The sequence below is a fragment of the Poecilia mexicana genome, unplaced genomic scaffold, assembly GCF_051168715.1.
Source record: "Poecilia mexicana isolate PSO_F unplaced genomic scaffold, ASM5116871v1 scaffold_18, whole genome shotgun sequence".
NCBI classification, from domain to species: Eukaryota; Metazoa; Chordata; class Actinopteri; order Cyprinodontiformes; family Poeciliidae; genus Poecilia; species Poecilia mexicana.
In genome coordinates, this window is record NW_028263387.1 from 21,466,734 (window position 1) to 21,485,691 (window position 18,958).

The 18,958-nt window shown below is 37.9% G+C and overlaps 1 protein-coding gene across 3 annotated transcripts; it reads right to left on the reverse strand.

The window, feature by feature from the left end:
- Window positions 1-58: 58 nt before the first annotated feature.
- LOC106923245 (E3 ubiquitin-protein ligase TRIM21) lies at window positions 59-18,734 on the reverse strand. 3 transcript variants are annotated; one of them, XM_014996184.2, is made up of 15 exons: window positions 18,605-18,734; window positions 15,452-15,604; window positions 14,498-14,738; window positions 13,067-13,311; window positions 12,604-12,708; window positions 5,287-5,382; window positions 4,520-4,753; window positions 4,298-4,445; window positions 3,879-3,926; window positions 3,718-3,744; window positions 2,721-2,785; window positions 2,514-2,624; window positions 1,692-1,810; window positions 1,249-1,345; window positions 59-1,138 (listed from the first exon to the last, which is right to left on the reverse strand). In XM_014996184.2, exons 2-15 carry the CDS (start codon window positions 15,590-15,592, stop codon window positions 989-991), a joined length of 1,827 nt encoding a protein of 608 aa, XP_014851670.2. In that variant the 5' UTR covers window positions 15,593-15,604; window positions 18,605-18,734; the 3' UTR covers window positions 59-988. The 3 variants fall into 3 exon arrangements, with proteins under 3 accessions (XP_014851670.2, XP_014851671.2, XP_087871460.1); XM_014996185.2 differs by having other exon boundaries at window positions 18,584-18,684; XM_088015334.1 differs by lacking the exon at window positions 3,879-3,926.
- Window positions 18,735-18,958: the final 224 nt, after the last annotated feature.

Here is an 18,958-nt window from a genome sequence, read left to right on the forward strand (position 1 = left end):
AAGTGGATGTAACAACTTAGTGGTTTCACAGTGAATAAGATTCAATCACAGCAAAACATTTCTTCAGTACTGTTATTTATTTATTCATGAACTCATAATATATAACACAACAGGAAAATAAAAAACAGGCTAAAACCAGTGGAAACTCCTGAGCTCAGTTTCACATGCTAGAAGTTATCAAGTAAATTAACACTTTAGAGTTTTTACAGAAAAATTAATTTAGAGGAAACTGGGAGCGCTAAACATATTTAAAGTTAACAAAAATGCTAAAAGTGCTAAACAAAAAGTTAGCTCCACTATTAGCACATTAGCAGAAGGTTCCAACCACTGCCAGGTAACCATTTAATACAAAGTAACACCTTTTTTTTATTGGAGTCATTTCAGAATACATCCAGTTTTCCCTTTGCTCAGCCCAGACTAGCAGTTAGCTTTAGCCTCTAAACTCTTGTCATGGAAAATAAAGATGCTACTATAGTTATCGGCTGCAGGTAAGTTGTTAGCTACTAATATCCTCTCGACAGAACCCCACTTCAAAAGCATCTAAATTCTCCTTTCAATGTAACTGAATATGGCATTTAAACCAAAACTATGATACTAAATATTATGAAAAATGCAGCCACACTGTTTTTCCTCTGCTGTAAATATTTAAAGGTATTTTACATGAATAACGTACATTTTGTAAATGGAATTGTTAAAATATGGTTCAAGAGATGAAAACCAAACAAAGTCAGAAATTATTGTCCTTTTCCACTTTCTGAGCCTCTCAGGTGAGGCTAGCTTGTTTTTAGAAGCATCAGCAACAAAGAAAAACAATAACTGTAAATCAGGTTCAGTCCTGGGATTCCAACTACAGTATGAGTTAATGATGTAACTCATAATTAACTCTAATTATGTGTTAGATTTCTACTCATAAAGGTGGAAAAAGCTGTAAAAACAGAAGCAAAACTCATTCTGAAGTATCTGAGGAACTTTAAAAACACGTTGGCTTTTACTCCATGTGTACTGGAGTGATGATCAGCGGCATTTCGTTTTTTCCTGATTTGTTGGTGCAGGGGCTGAAGAAGGGGAAGAGGTTTTCGGTGAAGATGTCGTGGAAAGTGTAGATGTGGACTTTGGCATCGACGTTGTAAAAAGATACCTGTGGGAAGAAGAAAAGAAAAAGGACAGTTATCTAACTACACAGTAAAACAGCGTATCCAACCGTTAGTCGATAGATTGATGTTAAAAATGGTTTTGAATCGTTTTCACCTCTCCTTTCTCATAGTCCACAAATATTCCAATCTTATGAGGTCGGAGGTTCATCTCCACGTCTGTGCACGGCTCAGAGCGAAAGGCGTATTTGTGTCTGAGGGAGAAGAAGAAAACAATTATATTTTCTTATGACTGCCTGCCTACAGAGCCATGGAGGGAAGAATGGACATGAAAAAGGTCCCATTATAATACAAGAAAAAGTCATAATAATGAGAATAAAGTCATAACGTTATCGGAATAAAGTTATTTTATTAGTAGTATCAGGACGTTGAAGCGATTGAGCAAACAGCTTTATTGTTGCAATATTTATTGAAAATACTCATAAAATGAAACTATGCAGTTTGGTTCTTTCATTAGATTAAAAGTATCTTTGGAAAAAAATCAACCTTTAAGCATGTTTTTCATCTATCTTTTAAAATGTTTTATCAAATTGAACTCACTTGTCTCTTAGGCTGAGGAACCAGAAGCCGTTGTTTGGGGTGTAATCGATCTTCCCCTTCCTGTTGATGGACTGTCTGGCCACACCCAGATCCCAGTCCGTTTTCCCGTTCACCTCCACCTGTTCACAGGAAGCACAGCATGTTCCCCGTCAAACAGAGCGAATCCTGAAACTGCAGCTTGGAACAAAACTATCCAACCAGTAATGTTCACAGTTTACATCTAGTCCCGAATGTTATACTGTCACAAATACAGCTGGACAATAAACCAGTAACAATATATAACATGACAGACACATGATGGATAACACACTCTGAGCCAGAACCGCACAGCATTCTGGGAGATAAGTAGAGGAAAGGTTTTAACCGCTCTCACGGCTAGCTAAGCTAGGTGGTGGAATTCACCAACTCTCTCTCTCTTTGGTTACCTAGCAACTCTCTCTCTCTTTGGTTACCTAGCAACTCGCTCATTCTTTGGTTACCTAGCAACTCGCTCATTCTTTGGTTACCTAGCAAGGACCTGTTGAATAACTTTTTATTTTAGTTTACAGAAAGTAAGATGTTTTTCCCATTTAGTTTTTATAAAGTAACCCTGAAGAGTCAGTAAGCTGTAAGTAACCGTTAAACTGAGATTAACCTGTAAATTCAATGAATGTAACATAAATCATTTTGCCTGTATGTTATGGAAAGTAACCTGGAAGTTCCTGGAAGTGATCTTCATTTTCCAGATAAGTTCTGGAAAGCAACATGTATTATTCTGGAGGGTGCAGGCTTGTCAATTTCACTAGAAATTGTAATTTCTGTTTTGCTTGAACAGCCTATTACCTCCCAGTAATGTTTCCCATGGGAGATTGCTTCTCTTCCCAGGACACAGACGACTCTGTCGAACCTCTCTGGAGTATCTGGAACGTGGTGGTGTCGATCTCCACACCAAACCTGCAGAAAAATGGATTATTAGCCAGATTTTCTAAAATCTAAGAATAAAACACGCCTTAGTGATTAAGTGTTGTAACCACTGAACAGGAAGCTCACACTTTTCAAGTCTTCTGACAGGACCAGTCTGGGATGGGCAGTATTGGAGTCCAGGGTGACGTTCACTGTGTTGAAAAAAGATTTAATTAAAATTAATTGCTAGCAATCATGCTAATTTATGCCATTGTTATGCTAGTTGATGTGAAAAGTTATTGAAATTTCTTTGGTAAAGTCTGCATTTCAATTTTGGCTCTTAGGAAGGAATGCATTTAATTGTACGATTTTATGATACTTGTCATTAGACTAGCTTTAGCTTGGTTATAACAATTTTGTTTAGGCATTAGCTCTCAAAAACATATTTTTAATTAATAAATCTTTACACTGGTTTTCCAGTTGACTAACTGGTAATTACCAAACTGCTAATTCTCAGGTTAAGCTAGGCTAACCTTTTGTTTTTTCAAGAAATTATCTGAAAACTTGGCATGGACAGGAAGGACATGTTGGAAAAGAAAATTTGCTAGCCACGTGTTTTGGCATACATATTTTTAATATGCCAGCACAGCCTGGCTAGCTGTATTTCTCCTAATGCTACTTTTGTGCTAAGCTAAGCTAACAACCTTTTTCTGACAGACTGACAAGTTGTTCTTTACACCTCAAAAAGAAAGTGATGAGGGAAAAGATTTTTTGTTTTTTTATGGTCAGAAAAATGTTTTAGGTTTGTCAAGATTACCATGTTAACAGCTTTATCTCATTTTACGATAAGCAGTTTGTAGCAATGATTGGAACAGTGTCGCTTACACTGAGGAAATAATATTAAAAATGGCGTTAAAAGTAACATTTCCAGTTGTTTTTATAGTACTTTTAGCAATATTTCCATTATAAACATCCATGTTACTGAAGCATTAATTATAACAAATGGGTGTGAAACTTTTAGTTGATCTAAAACATTTAGAAAGAGATTTAGCTAAATCCTCCAAATTTCTTAAAACTATTTTTATTTAACTAAAATATATAGCAAACAAGGAAATGTAGATGTTATGAATTTAATGTAACATACTTGCAAAATCCTGCATCTTCCTTTCTCCTGCAGGAGAAACAAAAACATTTACGTGTTACAAACTGCCATAAATTGTGAAGTTTTTAGTTAGGAAAACATTATTTATCTGATGAAATGAAGTGTTGTGATCCTGTTTGTTTAAATTTAGAGTAAGAACTCACTGGGCTTTGTTTGTGCCAGACTGGCTTCCAATATCGGAGACGGAAAACCTGAAGAAAAGCAACAAAGAGCTTCAGGAGCTGGAACAATAAAACTAAAGTTTAATTCATTAAAATTATTTTACAACAGTTTCACAATTTAATCTGTGCGCAACAACAACATACTGTTTTTTTAAGGGAGTAAAAGAGATGAAGCTTCATGTTAACCTAAACTTTGAAATAAATAATCAGGCCACTAGAGGGCAGTGTTTCATGATTAATGGTACTCACTGAAGTTTCCGGCTTCGACACTTTAACAAAAACTGCTCTTTATTACCATAGAAGAAGTTAATCTCTTTTGGACCAAAAAGAGTTGTGCTCATATTTTAGTGTACAGTTGTAAACTAACAAATATCTGGTCTCTTATGTTTTCGTTTACTAACCATTTTCTAGAATATTCCTTAGATCTCGCTGGAACTTTTCCACTGTAGCTGCCAAAGATCTGTAGATGGCGGCCGTTCCCAGGTCGGTATTCAGCGACACTCCGGTCCAGTTTTTGGTGACTGGAGGTGTGGACAGGCTGGGGAAAGTCTGGGGAACATTTACCAATTAATACAGAAACATCCAGAGTTTCCTAATGAAATCAACCTTAAGTTGTGACCCACCTTGACGCAGTGGACGTGATCCTCTGACTGGGCGAGTTCAGCGAGAGCAGCTTCTCTCCTCTGGAGTTCCTCGATCTCCCTCTCCAGCTGATGGATCATGGCGTCGGCCTGATGCTCCGCGGACCTGCGGCTGTTATCCATCACCTCTATCAGCTCCGCCTGGGACCGCTCGATGGCGGAGGCCAGCGCCGAGAAGAGGCACACGGTGCCCGACGTCTCCCGCTCCACCGCCATCTGAGGAGGTTGGAAGTAATTTAGGAAAAGACTTAGAAACTGAAGATTATGGTAAAACTTGGTCAGAGTTTTACATGGGAACCAGGGTTCAATTTGACTTTAAAAAAGCATAATTATATATTTAAAATTCACAAACAGGACAAACCCAAAGAAAGAGAATTAGTAGGAATTAATTTACTAAATTTAATGTATGCTATTATAGATGCATATTACAAGATGTGTCAAAATATGTTTTGAACAAGTAAAAATTAAAAGCAGAAACATCTTTAATTGTTTAAACCAGTTCACAAAATTGAATAGCAAATCAAAGAGAAAGGCACAATTTGAGAAACTGTAGAAAAGAGAAATGTAGTTGGTGATTTTTGTGGGGAGAAGTGGAAAAGGTATAAAAATATTTAGAAAACTTATGAGACCATGTTTTTTTTAAAGAGGTAACATAGCTTTTTGTATCATTTAAAATAGCTAGAATAGTTTAAAAATATGTAATTTTGACCTTAATCTGTGCAGGTTGTGTTGGTGTAACATTGTTTTACCTCCAGCTCCGTCACAGACTCCCTGATCTGCTCCATCTTCCTCCTCCTCTCGCTGATCATGTCCTGGATGTCCTGCTCTGAGTCCCTCAGCAGCATCTGTAAAACACCCAGACATTAATTACACCCACTACAATTTCTTCTAACATTGTGGCACCGATTTCTCCTATATTAGTTATTTTTAAAGTTAATTTCAGATTTTGCATCTCATCCTACTAACTGAGGCTTTGCATTATTAATAAAAGTGTATAATAGTGATGTGCTTTGATGAGTTACATTCCTAAATGCTCCCAGTAGCTCAGATTATAACAAATATAAAATTAGCTATCAAAACTACACAGATGACACACAGCTCTACATTATGATGCCACCAGGTGACTGAACTAATCCACACACTGATTTATTAGTTATTATCTTTGGACCAAAGGAGGAACGATCTCGAGTCGATGTACAGCTTCAGTTATTACAGCTGGAAACTAGAGATGGACTCTGACCTGAACCTTCAGAGCCACATACAGACGGTTACAAAGTCGGCCTTCTATCACCTGAAGAACATGTCCAAGATTAAGTCAGATCTAGAGAAACTCATCTGTTTATCTTTAGTCGCATCGATTACTGAAACGTCTTCACAGGTCTGACTAAAAATGATTATTTAGGTTCTAGCAGGTTTTAACAGCATCGAACCTGAATATCTGCAAGGTAGCATTACATGCCAACTTGTAAAGTAGCTTACTGTATCCATTTGCATAAAAGGAACTGATAACAAATGATGACATAAGCAGTTTGTGGAGGTGTGTCCTCTTTCTTATCAGAATATTTTAAGGAACACTCCTTGTGAGTTTTCTATTCTAAAACGATATGTGTAGCAGTAACTAAAGAAAATGTATCTTATTTAGTCATTAAAAATATTGGTGTTTAGAAAAATCACATAAATTACGAGTTTTTATCTAAACAAACTTGGACAAAGAAAGAAACATGGCTGACATGCTTTTTGCCCACTAAAGCACAAGTTCTTAAACCGTAAAACGGATGATTGGATTATAAATCACAAGACAGAAGCGTTAAAGGGGCAGTTCTGTGTTAAAGGTTATGATCAGTCCATGTCTTATATTCAGTCACCAGCTCTCTGTGTAAATGAGGAGTAATTGTTCCTGAAGGCTGAAGATAACAGTCCAAAACTAGAAAAATTCCAGCAGAAACTTTAAGGGGCCTGCCAAGTGTGCCCTCCGCTTTAACCCCAGCGTTTCAAATTAACCGTGAAAAAAAATAAAAGCATGTCTGACGTACTTATCCCACCACTAGAACACAGTAACTGTAAATATTGTCAGGTGTAGTATGAAAATATGAGTTACCATTGGGAAGCAGGAAATAAACCCCAAGTCAATGAAATTCAAGCTGAGACCGACGACTATAAGCTTCGCACATGTGGTTCTTACTCATGGTCCAAAATAAAAAACATGAAGAAAGTTGTTAATAGTTAATTTCTAAAAACTATTTCAATTTTCTTAGTAAAGATTTTAATTTACACTCAAAAATTCAGACAAGTAATAATTTTATGTAAGCAAAACATGAATAGTGACAGGAAATATGTATTCTTCCCACAATGCATTGTGAGATCTGATTCAGCAGCTGTGGGAATACTCACTGCCTCTGTCTGCGGCCCGTTGCTATGGTAATTAATGATCAGCACCTGGGCAGACAAGATGCAGGTTTCTATACTTGTGAGACACCCAGCGTCGGTCTCAGGGCCCTTCCAAAAAACCATAAGCCCTAGGAAAATTTTGAAAACATTTTACGGGAGCAGGCATGTGTATCTATGTCATGACCAACTTTGAGATCAATAGGCCTCTATTTGTGCCTGTGAGGGGGAGTTAAAGAGAGTTTTGGAGTCAGACCTCCACTGTCCTGTGTGTGTGTTTCAGAGAGAAATCTTAGTGATGCTGCGAGGTCCTCAGACTCAATTTTTTGTCGCTTTTTCTCAATTTATGTCGTCATTTTATCACAGAATTCCAATAAAAGTAATAGCTCCAATCTCGGCATCGAGCCGCACGTTTTGATACCACTTTTGTGGGTGGGCACGCAGCGGTACGAGCCGCATTAACGGTGACGGAATAATAATAAATAAACCAGCAGAAATCACATCCCTTTAAACCCGGCGTTTCAAATTTGTCATGAAAAATAGATATAAGCAAGTCTGACATACTTAACCCAACACTAGCACAGAGTAGCTGTTAATATTGTCAGGTATTTTATGATATATGTGTCACCATATAAGCTTCGCACATGTGGTTGTCACTCATGGTCCAAAATAAAAAACATGAAGAAAGTTGGTAATAGTTAATTTCTAAAAACAATTTCAATTTTCATAGTAAAGATTTGAATTTACACTCAAAAATTCAGACAAATAATAATTTTATGTAAGCAAAACATGAAAAGTCACAGGAAATATGTATTCTTCCCACAATGCATTGTGAGATCTGATTCAGCGCTGTGAGAATACTCACTGCCTCTGTCTAGGACCCGTTGCTATGGTAATTAATTATCTGCACCTGGGCTGGCTCTCTCCCTGGTTTCTATACTTGTGAGACACCCAGTGTCGGTCTCAGGGCCCTGACAAAAAACCATAAGCCCTATGAAAATTTTGAAAACATTTTACGGGAGCAGGCATGTGTATCTATTTCATGACCAACTTTGAGATCAATAGGCCTCTATTTGTGCCTGTGAGGGGGAGTTAAAGAGAGTTTTGAAGTCAGACCTCCACTGTCCTGTGTGTATGTTTCAGAGAGAAATCTTAGTGATGCTGTGAGTTCCTCAGATTAAAGTTTTTTCGTTTTTTTTAATTTATGTCGTCATTTTATCTCAGAATCCCACTAAAAGTAATAGCTCACTTGCCGGGATCGAGCCGCTCGTTTTGATACCACTTTTGTGGGTGTACACGCAGCGGTACGAGCCGCATTAACGGTAACGGAAGAATAATAAATTATATTTATAATAATAACTAGAAAATTCCACAGAAATTTTAAGGGGCCTGCCAAGTATGCCCTCCGCTTTTACCCCAGCGTTTCAAATTCACCGTGAAAAATAGATATATGCATGTCTGACATACTTATCCCTCCACTAGAACACAGTAACTGTAAATATTGTCAGGTATATTAAGACAATATAAGTCACCATTGAAAAGCAGGGTATAAACCCAAAGTCAGTGAAATTCAATCCGAGACCGACGACTATAAGATTCGCACATGGTGATCTCACTCATGGTCCAAAATAAAAAACATGAAGAAAGTTGTTAATAGTTAATTTCTAAAAACAATTTCAATTTTCATAGTAAAGATTTTAATTTACACTCAAAAATTCAGACAAGTAATAATTTTATGTAAGCAAAACATGAATAGTCACAGGAAATTTGTATTCTTCCCACAATGCATTGTGAGATCTGATTCAGCGCTGTGGGAATACTCACTGCCTCTGTCTAGGGCCCGTTGCTATGGTAATTAATGATCTGCACCTGGGCTGGCACTCTCTTTCAGACAGGCTGGTTTCTATACTTGTGAGACACTTAACGTCGGTCTACAGGACCCTGACAAAAAACCATAAGCCCTAGGAAAATTTTGAAAACATTTTACAGGAGCAGGCATGTGTATCTATGTCATGACCAAGTTTGACATCAATAGGCCTCTATTTGTGCCTGTGAGGGGGAGTTAAAAAGAGTTTAGGAGTCTGACCTCCACTGTCCTGTGTGTGTGTTTCAGAGAGAAATCTTAGTGATGCTGCGAGTTCCTCAGATTAAAGTTTTTTCGTTTTTTTTTATTTATGTCCTCATTTTTACACAGAATCCCACTAAAAGTAATAGCTCCCTTCTCGGCATCGAGCCGCACGATTTGATACCACTTTTGTGGGGGTACACGCAGCGGTACGAGCCGCATTAACGGTAATGGAAGAAAAATAAAGATATAAACTAGAAAATTCCGCAGAAATTTTAAGGGGCCTGCCAAGTGTGCCCTCCGCTTTAAACCCAGCGTTTCAAATTAGCCGTGAAAAAAATAAAAGCATGTCTGACATACTTATCCCACCACTAGAACACAATAACTGTAAATATTGTCAGGTGTATTATGACAATATGAGTCACCATTGGGAAACAAGATATAAACCCCAAGTCAGTGAAATTCAATCTGAGACCGACGACTATAAGCTTCGCACATGTGGTTCTTACTCATGGTCCAAAATAAAAACATGAAGAAAGTTGGTAATAGTTAATTTCTAAAAACTATTTCAATTTTCTTAGTAAAGATTTTAATTTACACTCAAAAATTCAGACAAGTAATAATTTTATGTAAGCAAAACATGAATAGTCACACGAAATATGTATTCTTCCCACAATGCATTGTGAGATCTGATTCAGCGCTGTGGGAATACTCACTGCCTCTGTCTAGGGCCCGTTGCTATGGTAATTAATGATCTGCACCTGGGCTGGCACTCTCTTTCAGACAGGCTGGTTTCTATACTTGTGAGACACTTAACGTCGGTCTACAAGACCCTGACAAAAAACTATAAGCCCTAGGAAAATTTTGAAAACATTTTACAGGAGCAGGCATGTGTATCTATGTCATGACCAAGTTTGACATCAATAGGCTGCTATTTGTGCCTGTGAGGGGGAGTTAAAAAGAGTTTTGGAGTCTGACCTCCACTGTCCTGTGTGTGTGTTTCAGAGAGAAATCTTAGTGATGCTGCGAGTTCCTCAGATTAAAGTTTTTTCGTTTTTTTTAATTTATGTCCTCATTTTTACACAGAATCCCACTAAAAGTAATAGCTCCCTTCTCGGCATCGAGCCGCACGATTTGATACCACTTTTGTGGGGGTACACGCAGCGGTACGAGCCGCATTAACGGTAATGGAAGAAAAATAAAGATATAAACTAGAAAATTCCACAGAAATTTTAAGAGGCCTGCCAAGTGTGGCCTCCGCTTTAACCCCAGCGTTTCAAATTAGCCGTGAAAAAAAATGAATGCATGTCTGACATACTTATCCCACCACTAGAACACAGTAACTGTAAATATTGTCAGGTTTATTATGACAATATGAGTCACCATTGGGAAGCAGAATATAAACCCCAAGTCAGTGAAATTCAATCTGAGACCGACGACTATAAGCTTCGCACATGTGGTTCTTACTCATGGTCCAAAATAAAAAACATGAAGAAAGTTGGTAATAGTTAATTTCTAAAAACTATTTCAATTTTCTTAGTAAAGATTTTAATTTACACTCAAAAATTCAGACAAGTATTAATTTTATGTAAGCAAAACATGAATAGTCACACGAAATATGTATTCTTCCCACAATGCATTGTGAGATCTGATTCAGCGCTGTGGGAATACTCCCTGCCTCTGTCTAGGGCCCGTTGCTATGGTAATTAATGATCTGCACCTGGGCTGGCACTCTCTTTCAGACAGGCTGGTTTCTATACTTGTGAGACACTTAACGTCGGTCTACAAGACCCTGACAAAAAACTATAAGCCCTAGGAAAATTTTGAAAACATTTTACAGGAGCAGGCATGTGTATCTATGTCATGACCAAGTTTGACATCAATAGGCCGCTATTTGTGCCTGTGAGGGGGAGTTAAAAAGAGTTTTGGAGTCTGACCTCCACTGTCCTGTGTGTGTGTTTCAGAGAGAAATCTTAGTGATGCTGCGAGTTCCTCAGATTAAAGTTTTTTCGTTTTTTTAAATTTATGTCCTCATTTTTACACAGAATCCCACTAAAAGTAATAGCTCCCTTCTCGGCATCGAGCCGCACGATTTGATACCACTTTTGTGGGGGTACACGCAGCGGTACGAGCCGCATTAACGGTAATGGAAGAAAAATAAAGATATAAATAAATAAAGAGACATTCTATTGGGTGTAGAACAATAGGTGCCTGCCATGCAATGCATGGAGGCAGTGACTGACCTGCTTCGCAGGTCAGTCACTGCTCTCCTTATGCATTGCTAATGGCATGCCCCAATAAATAAAGAGACATTCTATTGGGTGTAGAACAATAGGTGCCTGCCATGCAATGCATGGAGGCAGTGACTGACCTGCTTCGCAGGTCAGTCACTGCTCTCCCTATGCATTGCTTATGGCAGGCCCCAATAAATAAAGAGACATTCTATTGGGTGTAGAACAATAGGTGCCTGCCATGCAATGCATGGAGGCAGTGACTGACCTGCTTTGCAGGTCAGTCACTGCTCTCCTTATGCATTGCTTATGGCAGGCCCCAATAATAAAGAGGCGTTCTATTGGGTGTAGAACAATAGGTGCCTGCCATGCAATGCATGGAGGCATGCTCTCCTTATGCATTGCTTATGGCAGGCCCCAATAAACAGACATTCTATTGGGTGTAGAACAGTAGGTGCCTGCCATGCAATGCATGGAGGCAGTGTCTGACCTGCTTTGCAGGTCAGTCACTGCTCTCCTTATGCATTGCTTATGGCAGGCCCCAATAAGAATAAAGAGACATTCTATTGGGTGTAGAACAATAGGTGCCTGCCATGCAATGCATAAGGAGAGCAGTGACTGACCTGCGAAGCAGGTCAGTCACTGCTCTCCTTATGCATTGCTTATGGCAGGCCCCAATGAGATTCTTAAAACTCAAACCTCAAAGTGATTCTATAAAATTTTGAATCACCTTTACTCACTCTGTTGGCTCCTTTCTGCCTACTTTTGATAGGCACCAATTTTTCTGAAATTGTTATGGTTGTAACTTCAAGCTAACAGTTTCCATGATGTCCTGAAGCTGATTTAAAGCCTAGCACACTGCAAAAACACAAAATCTTACGAAGTATTTTTGGTCTAGTGCAAATATATTAGCACACTTGAAATAAGACAAAACAAACTTAGAAGCAACTTTTCGGTAAAATAAAGGAACTGTTTTAAGCCAGTCATTCCTTAATATTGACATAAAAGTACTAGTTTCACTCATATTGTTTCACGAATATGGGAAAAATGTCTTGTTAAAAGTTAAATAATCTGCAACTAGCACTTTTTCATCAATATTAAGGAAACAAGTTCCTATATTTTACTAAAAAGTTACTTCTAAGTTAATTTTGTCTTATGTCAACTGGTAAGATTTTGTTTTTGCAGTGCACAAGTGTCTCCCTTCATCCTGTAAAACTGGTTGCTATGAGCAGCGATGAAACGATAAGTTTTAAAATGGAAATTTACTTAGCATAAGGAAACTGCTGGTGTCTGTCATCACTTGCACTTTCTTGAGCAACGACTGTTCATCTTTTCCAGTCAGTTTAAGTCGATCCAAACAGCGGCAGAAGCTTTTATTTTCTTACCTTAGTTTCCATCCACTCGGCCTCCACAGTGACGGTGTCATGATCGTTGTGGTCTTCAATCTCACATTCAGGACAGATGCACACTTGGTCGGATTTACAGTAAAGCTGAAAGCAGAAAGAGGAAGTGTTGCTGTTAAAATGTATTCACTCCATTACAGATTTCTTCTGTTTTTTTGTTTTGTTTTGTTGTTTTTCATTCATAATTATGATCATCCATTCAGATATGAATCAGATTTTTTTGGTACCGTATATAGAAGTGGAACAAATCTGATTTTTTGGGAGGGTGAAAAGATCAGAATTGGGTTGTTGGAAATGTTTCACGTTTTTCTGGAGCTAAAGCCTGGAAATGGTTTCTAAAAAGTTATTTCTAAGGCTTCGGGACCCGAGTGAAATACAAACAGTTAGTATGTAAAATAATACTGAGAAGATGTGGATGAAATGCAGAGTTAGCTGATTGTTTTACCAGTATTCCTCTGTTATGGATTTCACACAGAGGGACGTTCTTGCTACTGGCCGCTCCACTCAGAGTGAACCTCCTGCGGCTGCTGGAGTAGGACATCATATGAGGGAAGTGATGATTGTTAAGATGTTGATTCTCGGGGCTGTGGTTCAGACTGGAAGACCCGCAGTGGTTCGGTACCGACAAAGCCATCGTGGTTGTGCCAGTCGGGTGCAAAGTTGACGTGGACAGGCCTGGGAAAGAATGCGCTGCCAAAAACACAAAAATGATGTTAGGTCCTTTTTAATGTGTAATATATTTTTATTATTTAAGAAAACAGAATCTAACATTTAATCAACATTTCATCTTTTGGACGGTACTTCAACATTCCTACATCGCTCCATCATCGCTGGATTACATAACCCTGACAGGAAAGTCATATATCTCCTGCATAATGTGAAATGACCTGAATCTGGCAGCCCTCCCAGGTGTGCTGGTTATGAAACCAACCAGAACAACAAGGAGAAATCTTCATGTTGCTGTTCTCCCGTTTCTCCTCATAGATCTGATCCTAAACATTTTTTCACCCCAGGATTTTTAACTGGATGTGATTTAGATCATCGTCTCTGTTCATTTCTTTTAGTTCATTAATTTCAAAGGAAAAACAAATGTTGTGACTCGTATCATCTTGGAGTCACAAGTCAAGTATTATTTGAGCTTTTGAGATTGTAGTCAGTTGCTTCCAGTTGTTAGAGAGGGAAAAAAAAGACTTGTTACCATGGTTACGCACCATGGCAACAGTCTAAATGTAACAAAGTAAGAGGACAAATTCTTGCACCTGCACTGCGTCCAAAACCAGAGGGGAAATCAACGGAAAAAAACCAAGATCTCAACCAAAGAAATGATGAACAAATGTTAATAAGAACAAATCAGAACTGACGTAACAGAGCTGCAACATGCTGCCACCATGAGAGCCGCATTTATAGTAAGTACATAACAAACCGCAGCTTCTCAATCACTTGCCATATTTCTGTCAAACTTTTCAATGCGTTTTTTTTTTAAATATCACATAAGAAAAGGTTGATGGAGATGTTAAGATTCAAAATAACTTCATCAGTTTTGCAAAAACAGGTTTTACAATTTTTTAGTTTTTTTCTGAAAAGTAGTTCATGCGCTAAAAGGATTTGGAAATGCATTTGCCAAATAAGTTCTGACGTAGCGAATGTTCCCATCCACTGTTTAATCTGTGCCTTACCAGAGGCATGAAACTTTGAAAAATGTCCTAGTCCAAACCTCCAGTTCTGAATGGGGAACCCTCTCCATTTTTATAAAATGTGTGGTCTATGCTCGATTGCAACCTCTACATCTTGTTTATTACAGCCGTGCGTATCGTCAACATGTGATTACGTTTTGCGTAGCCTGGTTGATTCGATCCAAACCCTTTGGATTACTTACCCTGGGATTGAGTTGTGCCGGTCAGAGCTGCAACGTCTTTGGGCAGAGGTTTTGGCAGCTTTATTTTTAGTTCTGCCATAAAGTTGTGATTTTTGTGTCCCATCTTTTTTCCCTTCTTGTCCTTCACTGACCCTCCACCTTTCATAGATTTGAACTGATCAGTTATCTCTCGCAGAGTCCTGTTGATCTGGATGTCCGGTCGCTTCTGAAAGGTCTTCTTACATAAAGGACACTGGCAAACCTGGAAGAGGATGATGGAACAGGTGAAGGGATGTCCAGGAGAAAGAGATCAAATCAGAAATGACAGTAGACAAACGAAAAGGTAATGAAGATGAAAGAATGACCATACAGTTGAAATATAGCCGTTGTGACTGTTGTACCTCCAGTCATGAAGGACTGACAGTAGGAAGCTGGTATAAGTAACAAGGGACAACAAGGCACTGCCTTAACCCACTTTGGTTCCAGCTACAGGAAGAGGAGTTTCAGGAATGAAATTCTGTAATGACATGGGGAACTTCTGACCCTACGACTAGGACAACCTCAGTGTCTCTTCCACCCATTGTTCATGACTGCGACATCAAGGTGGACGAAGTGCGTGGCTGCCATTCTCTCTCTGGCAGCGAGAAGGCCTGCTCCTTGCTCAGGAGCTCTGGATCCAAACATCTTTACATTTGACTGTATTGTACTTTCCTAAATCTTGACCCTTGTTTCATTCAGAATTCTGCAAAAGGAACCTTGTACTTACAAAAATTAATTAATTTTTAACTGCTGACTAACATTTTATTTTTTTCACTGGTAATAAGGGGTCGTTTTAGTGCTTTATTTAAGTTAGCATGACACAATAGAAAGAAAAATGTTGCATAGCTCTGTCTTTGACAAGAACATTTAAAGAACAAAAACATGCTTAAAATAAGGAATAAAAGTCAACTGAAGGAAGCTTCAACAGTCTCTCACCTGAGATCCATTCCAGTATCTGGTGATGCAGGCCATGCAGAAGGTGTGGCCACATGGTATGGATGAAGGATTGGTGAACACATCCAGGCATATAGAGCATGTGAACTGCTCCTCGGTCAAAAAACTGCCATTTAAAGACATCCTGAAACAAAACTAAAGGACAGGCATGAATTAGACAGTATCTCCCAAGAAAGCAGAAGGTCAGTCGTTGTGACCTTAGGACACTTCAACCATCTTGTCTGCTGGTGGTGGTCAGAAAGTCCAACTCCCAAAAGCCAGCTGTGGCTACAGTGTAGCTTACCACCATCACCATGTGAATGTTTGAATGAATGGCTAAATGTATTGTGAACCACTTTGGAGTTTTGAAGTCAACATGAAACAATTATGTAAGAAACATCTTAATGTTAACCCTAAAGTCTTGAATGACCTTTCCTCTACATTGACACAGATGCATAAGGCAGGACATTGTACATCTATGAAAATTCCTAATCCCTAAAAATCTGATTAGGGAAAATTAAGGGTTAATAGAAGAAAAATCTAAATATAGTAAAGCATGGCATACTGGAGTTTTGTTCCAAACATTTATCTCAGATCAGATTAGGATGTTCAAAAACCTTCAGGAATGAAGTGAGGCTAGATTCTCTCCTGCATTTTCACGTACATTAAGTTCAAATACTGTACATATACAGGTTCCAGATATTTAAGGTATGAATACTGCAACCTGCCAATATTTTTCCATTATATACAATACCACATGGGTTTTATAATATGTAAGCTAGTTATACATTTTGGGGGTAAAATGTATAACTGCTATATGGAGAAAGAAAGGGAGGAAGCACACATAGGGTTTTGAACATAATTGAAAAGCTAAACAATATAAAACACATTCTTACAAAATATTTTTCATATGCTGAATTATTGAAGCAATTCTGTAAGAAAAATCTTGGTGTTATCCTTAAAGTCTTGTTTGACCTTTCCCCTACATACGCATTGACACAGATCTCTTGACAGTTACCGGCTAATGAGTCCAGGTTTCCGTTTTGGACAGACGATGTTCCTTCCTTACTAAAGATCTCATATTTAAATGCCAAATCTTTACTGACTTTCAAAGCCAACCTTAAACGTCCCTCCTTCCAGTGTTCGATATTTGATTATGTCCAATAAAACTTCTCTTTACTTGTACAGTATGGTCTTCCTTTGCTAAGGAAGGTGATTAAAAAAGTAGTATTATTGTGAAAAGAATACATACATTTCTAATTATTTGAGGTAATCCCATGTCTCTATTACCAGTAGGAGTTAAGAGATTGGTTCAAAGCTTGTCAAGCTCAATGAGCTACCCAAAACCATAAGAAGGACAGTTCTTATGGGGCTTCGTTGTGCCTCAGACTTTAGTAATAACATCAGTAATAATAAAGACAGCACCCTTCGATGTTGCGTATGTTTTTTGAAACAATTGGACAGGCTCATCAGATTTGGCAAAGTCTCTATCAGAAGAAATCTGACTTCCTGTCTCCGCTCAGACCGTAGAGGACAGTACAAAATGTTAATTTCAGTGGAGGACATCCAAAAATGAGAGGACATGTTCTTTGGCCTGTAGGTGCATTTTTAAACTTTTATATCTGAGGATCTGATGGAAGTACATTCTTTGAGAGTGATACATGTGTTTGGCCCTGATGGTGTTCAGGAGATAAATACCACAGCTAATAAAGGTAATTCAAACAGGGGAAGACCTGATCGAACTACTTCACCTGACTGAAAGGACATAAAGGTATTTTCAAGGCATGTAGACAGATCAGGCATAGCATTATGACCACCAGCCTTCTCAAGACATGGACTCCACTACACCACTGAAGGTGTGGGATGGTATTTAGCTTAAAAAGATTTACAGCAAATCCTTCAAGTCCAGTAAATAGAGAAGTCGCGCCTTCATGGGTTGGACTTGACATGTTTCACTGGATTAAAATCTGTTTTATTTGGAGGCAACACCACTTTAGAGTCAGCTTGACTTGGTTATATTTTAGTAAGTAGTTTTGTAAAATGAAATTACTTTTAAAGGTTTGGGGATTTCAGTTCTTTTGATAGAGAAACATTAGTGTGACACAAATATGGATTTTAATTAAAGTAAAATGTTTTTGCAGACATAAAAACAGAAGATAGACAATCTAACTTCAAAATAAGGTAACTGGTTAAGTACAAATGTAGTTACTATGTTTAATGCAAATCTCCTGAACTGAAAAAATAAAGCTTTTCAGTTCAGGACAACTTTTAAAAATGTGTTGATTTGTTAAAAGTAATTACATTATGTTTATTCAGGTAAGTATATAAAGTTTATTAAGTTGTCATGTTAAACAGATAAAAATGATTTAAGTTTGACAAACTAACAAATTAATTCTTTTTTTAAATTTGGAGCTCCATTCTCTTTTTTCAGTGAGTTTAAAAAACTGAAAATGAATCAAGTTCAAAAATAACAAATCACACGTTTTTCCTCGTTTTCTCTAAATCAAATATTAACTTTCGATCTCAGTCACTGTGCAACTACAACCACTTTGAAAAAGGTCAGGAAATTATGACGCTAAAGCATGTTTCAAAATAAAACTCAGTAAATGTCACAACTTTCCCTAAACAGAGTCATGTAGTCACATCAGAGAAGATTAACCTTTCATAAACCGTAATACAGACAAGCAGAGCTGAACACAAACTGGGCATACAGATAACTAACTTTTTACACTGCAAAAACATAAAATCTTACCAAGGAATCCTGGTCTAGTCTCTAATGCAAATATTTTAGCACACTTGAAATAAAATATACAAAACTAACTTACAAGTAAATTTTCAGGCTTGTTTTAAGTCAGTGATTCCATAATATTGATGAAAAAGTTCTAGTTCAGTTGACAGATAAAGACATTTTTCCATGTTATCGGTAAAATAATCTGCCAGTGGAACAAGTACTTTTTCATCAATATTAAGAAATGATTGACTCTCAGCTCCTAAATATTTCTTTAGTTACTTATATGTTAGTTTTGCATTAAAAATACAAAACTTCTTCTTTTAAAAATACATTTCTAATCTGCACTAAATAACACAATGTGACAGATTACTTCTATGCTGTGTAAGCATACGACTTTGACCTACTTCAGAATAACAAGCAGATACCTTAAGCTGTGCGTCCAAAATCCTCCGGAGATGCTTGAGGCCCGAACTTGCTCGCTCTGTCAGCGGTTTTAACGTGTTTGGGATTTAAACCAGCTAAAATCTTGCGTGTGGGTATACCTGATAGAGGGCGGAGGTTTTTCTTTCCAGAGCCACTCCCACTCACCCGTCTCTCCCTTTACCAGGTAAAAGTGGCAGGACTGGTTAAGTTAAAAGGAACACACTCACACTCAGATATGCTGCAGAGTAGGTCAAAAGTCAGCAGATCCAGTCCTGAAGCTGCGTTTGATGAGATGTTCAGCTGCATTTCTTACGAGTAAAGGATTTCCTTGAACTGAGGATAAACAAAGACTTGAC

What these genes read in the sequence shown, in the direction of transcription:
- LOC106923245 (XM_014996184.2), bottom strand. Translation starts at nt 15,592, where the DNA reads ATGTCTTTAAATGGCAGTTTTTTGACCGAGGAGCAGTTCACATGCTCT. An exon ending in TCTGGCACAAACAAAGCCCA is followed by an intron (nt 3,745 to 3,878) that starts GTGAGTTCTTAC and finishes TTTCTCCTGCAG; the next exon opens with GAGAAAGGAAGATGCAGGAT. An exon ending in ATGGGAAACATTACTGGGAG is followed by an intron (nt 1,811 to 2,513) that starts GTAATAGGCTGT and finishes TCCTGTGAACAG; the next exon opens with GTGGAGGTGAACGGGAAAAC.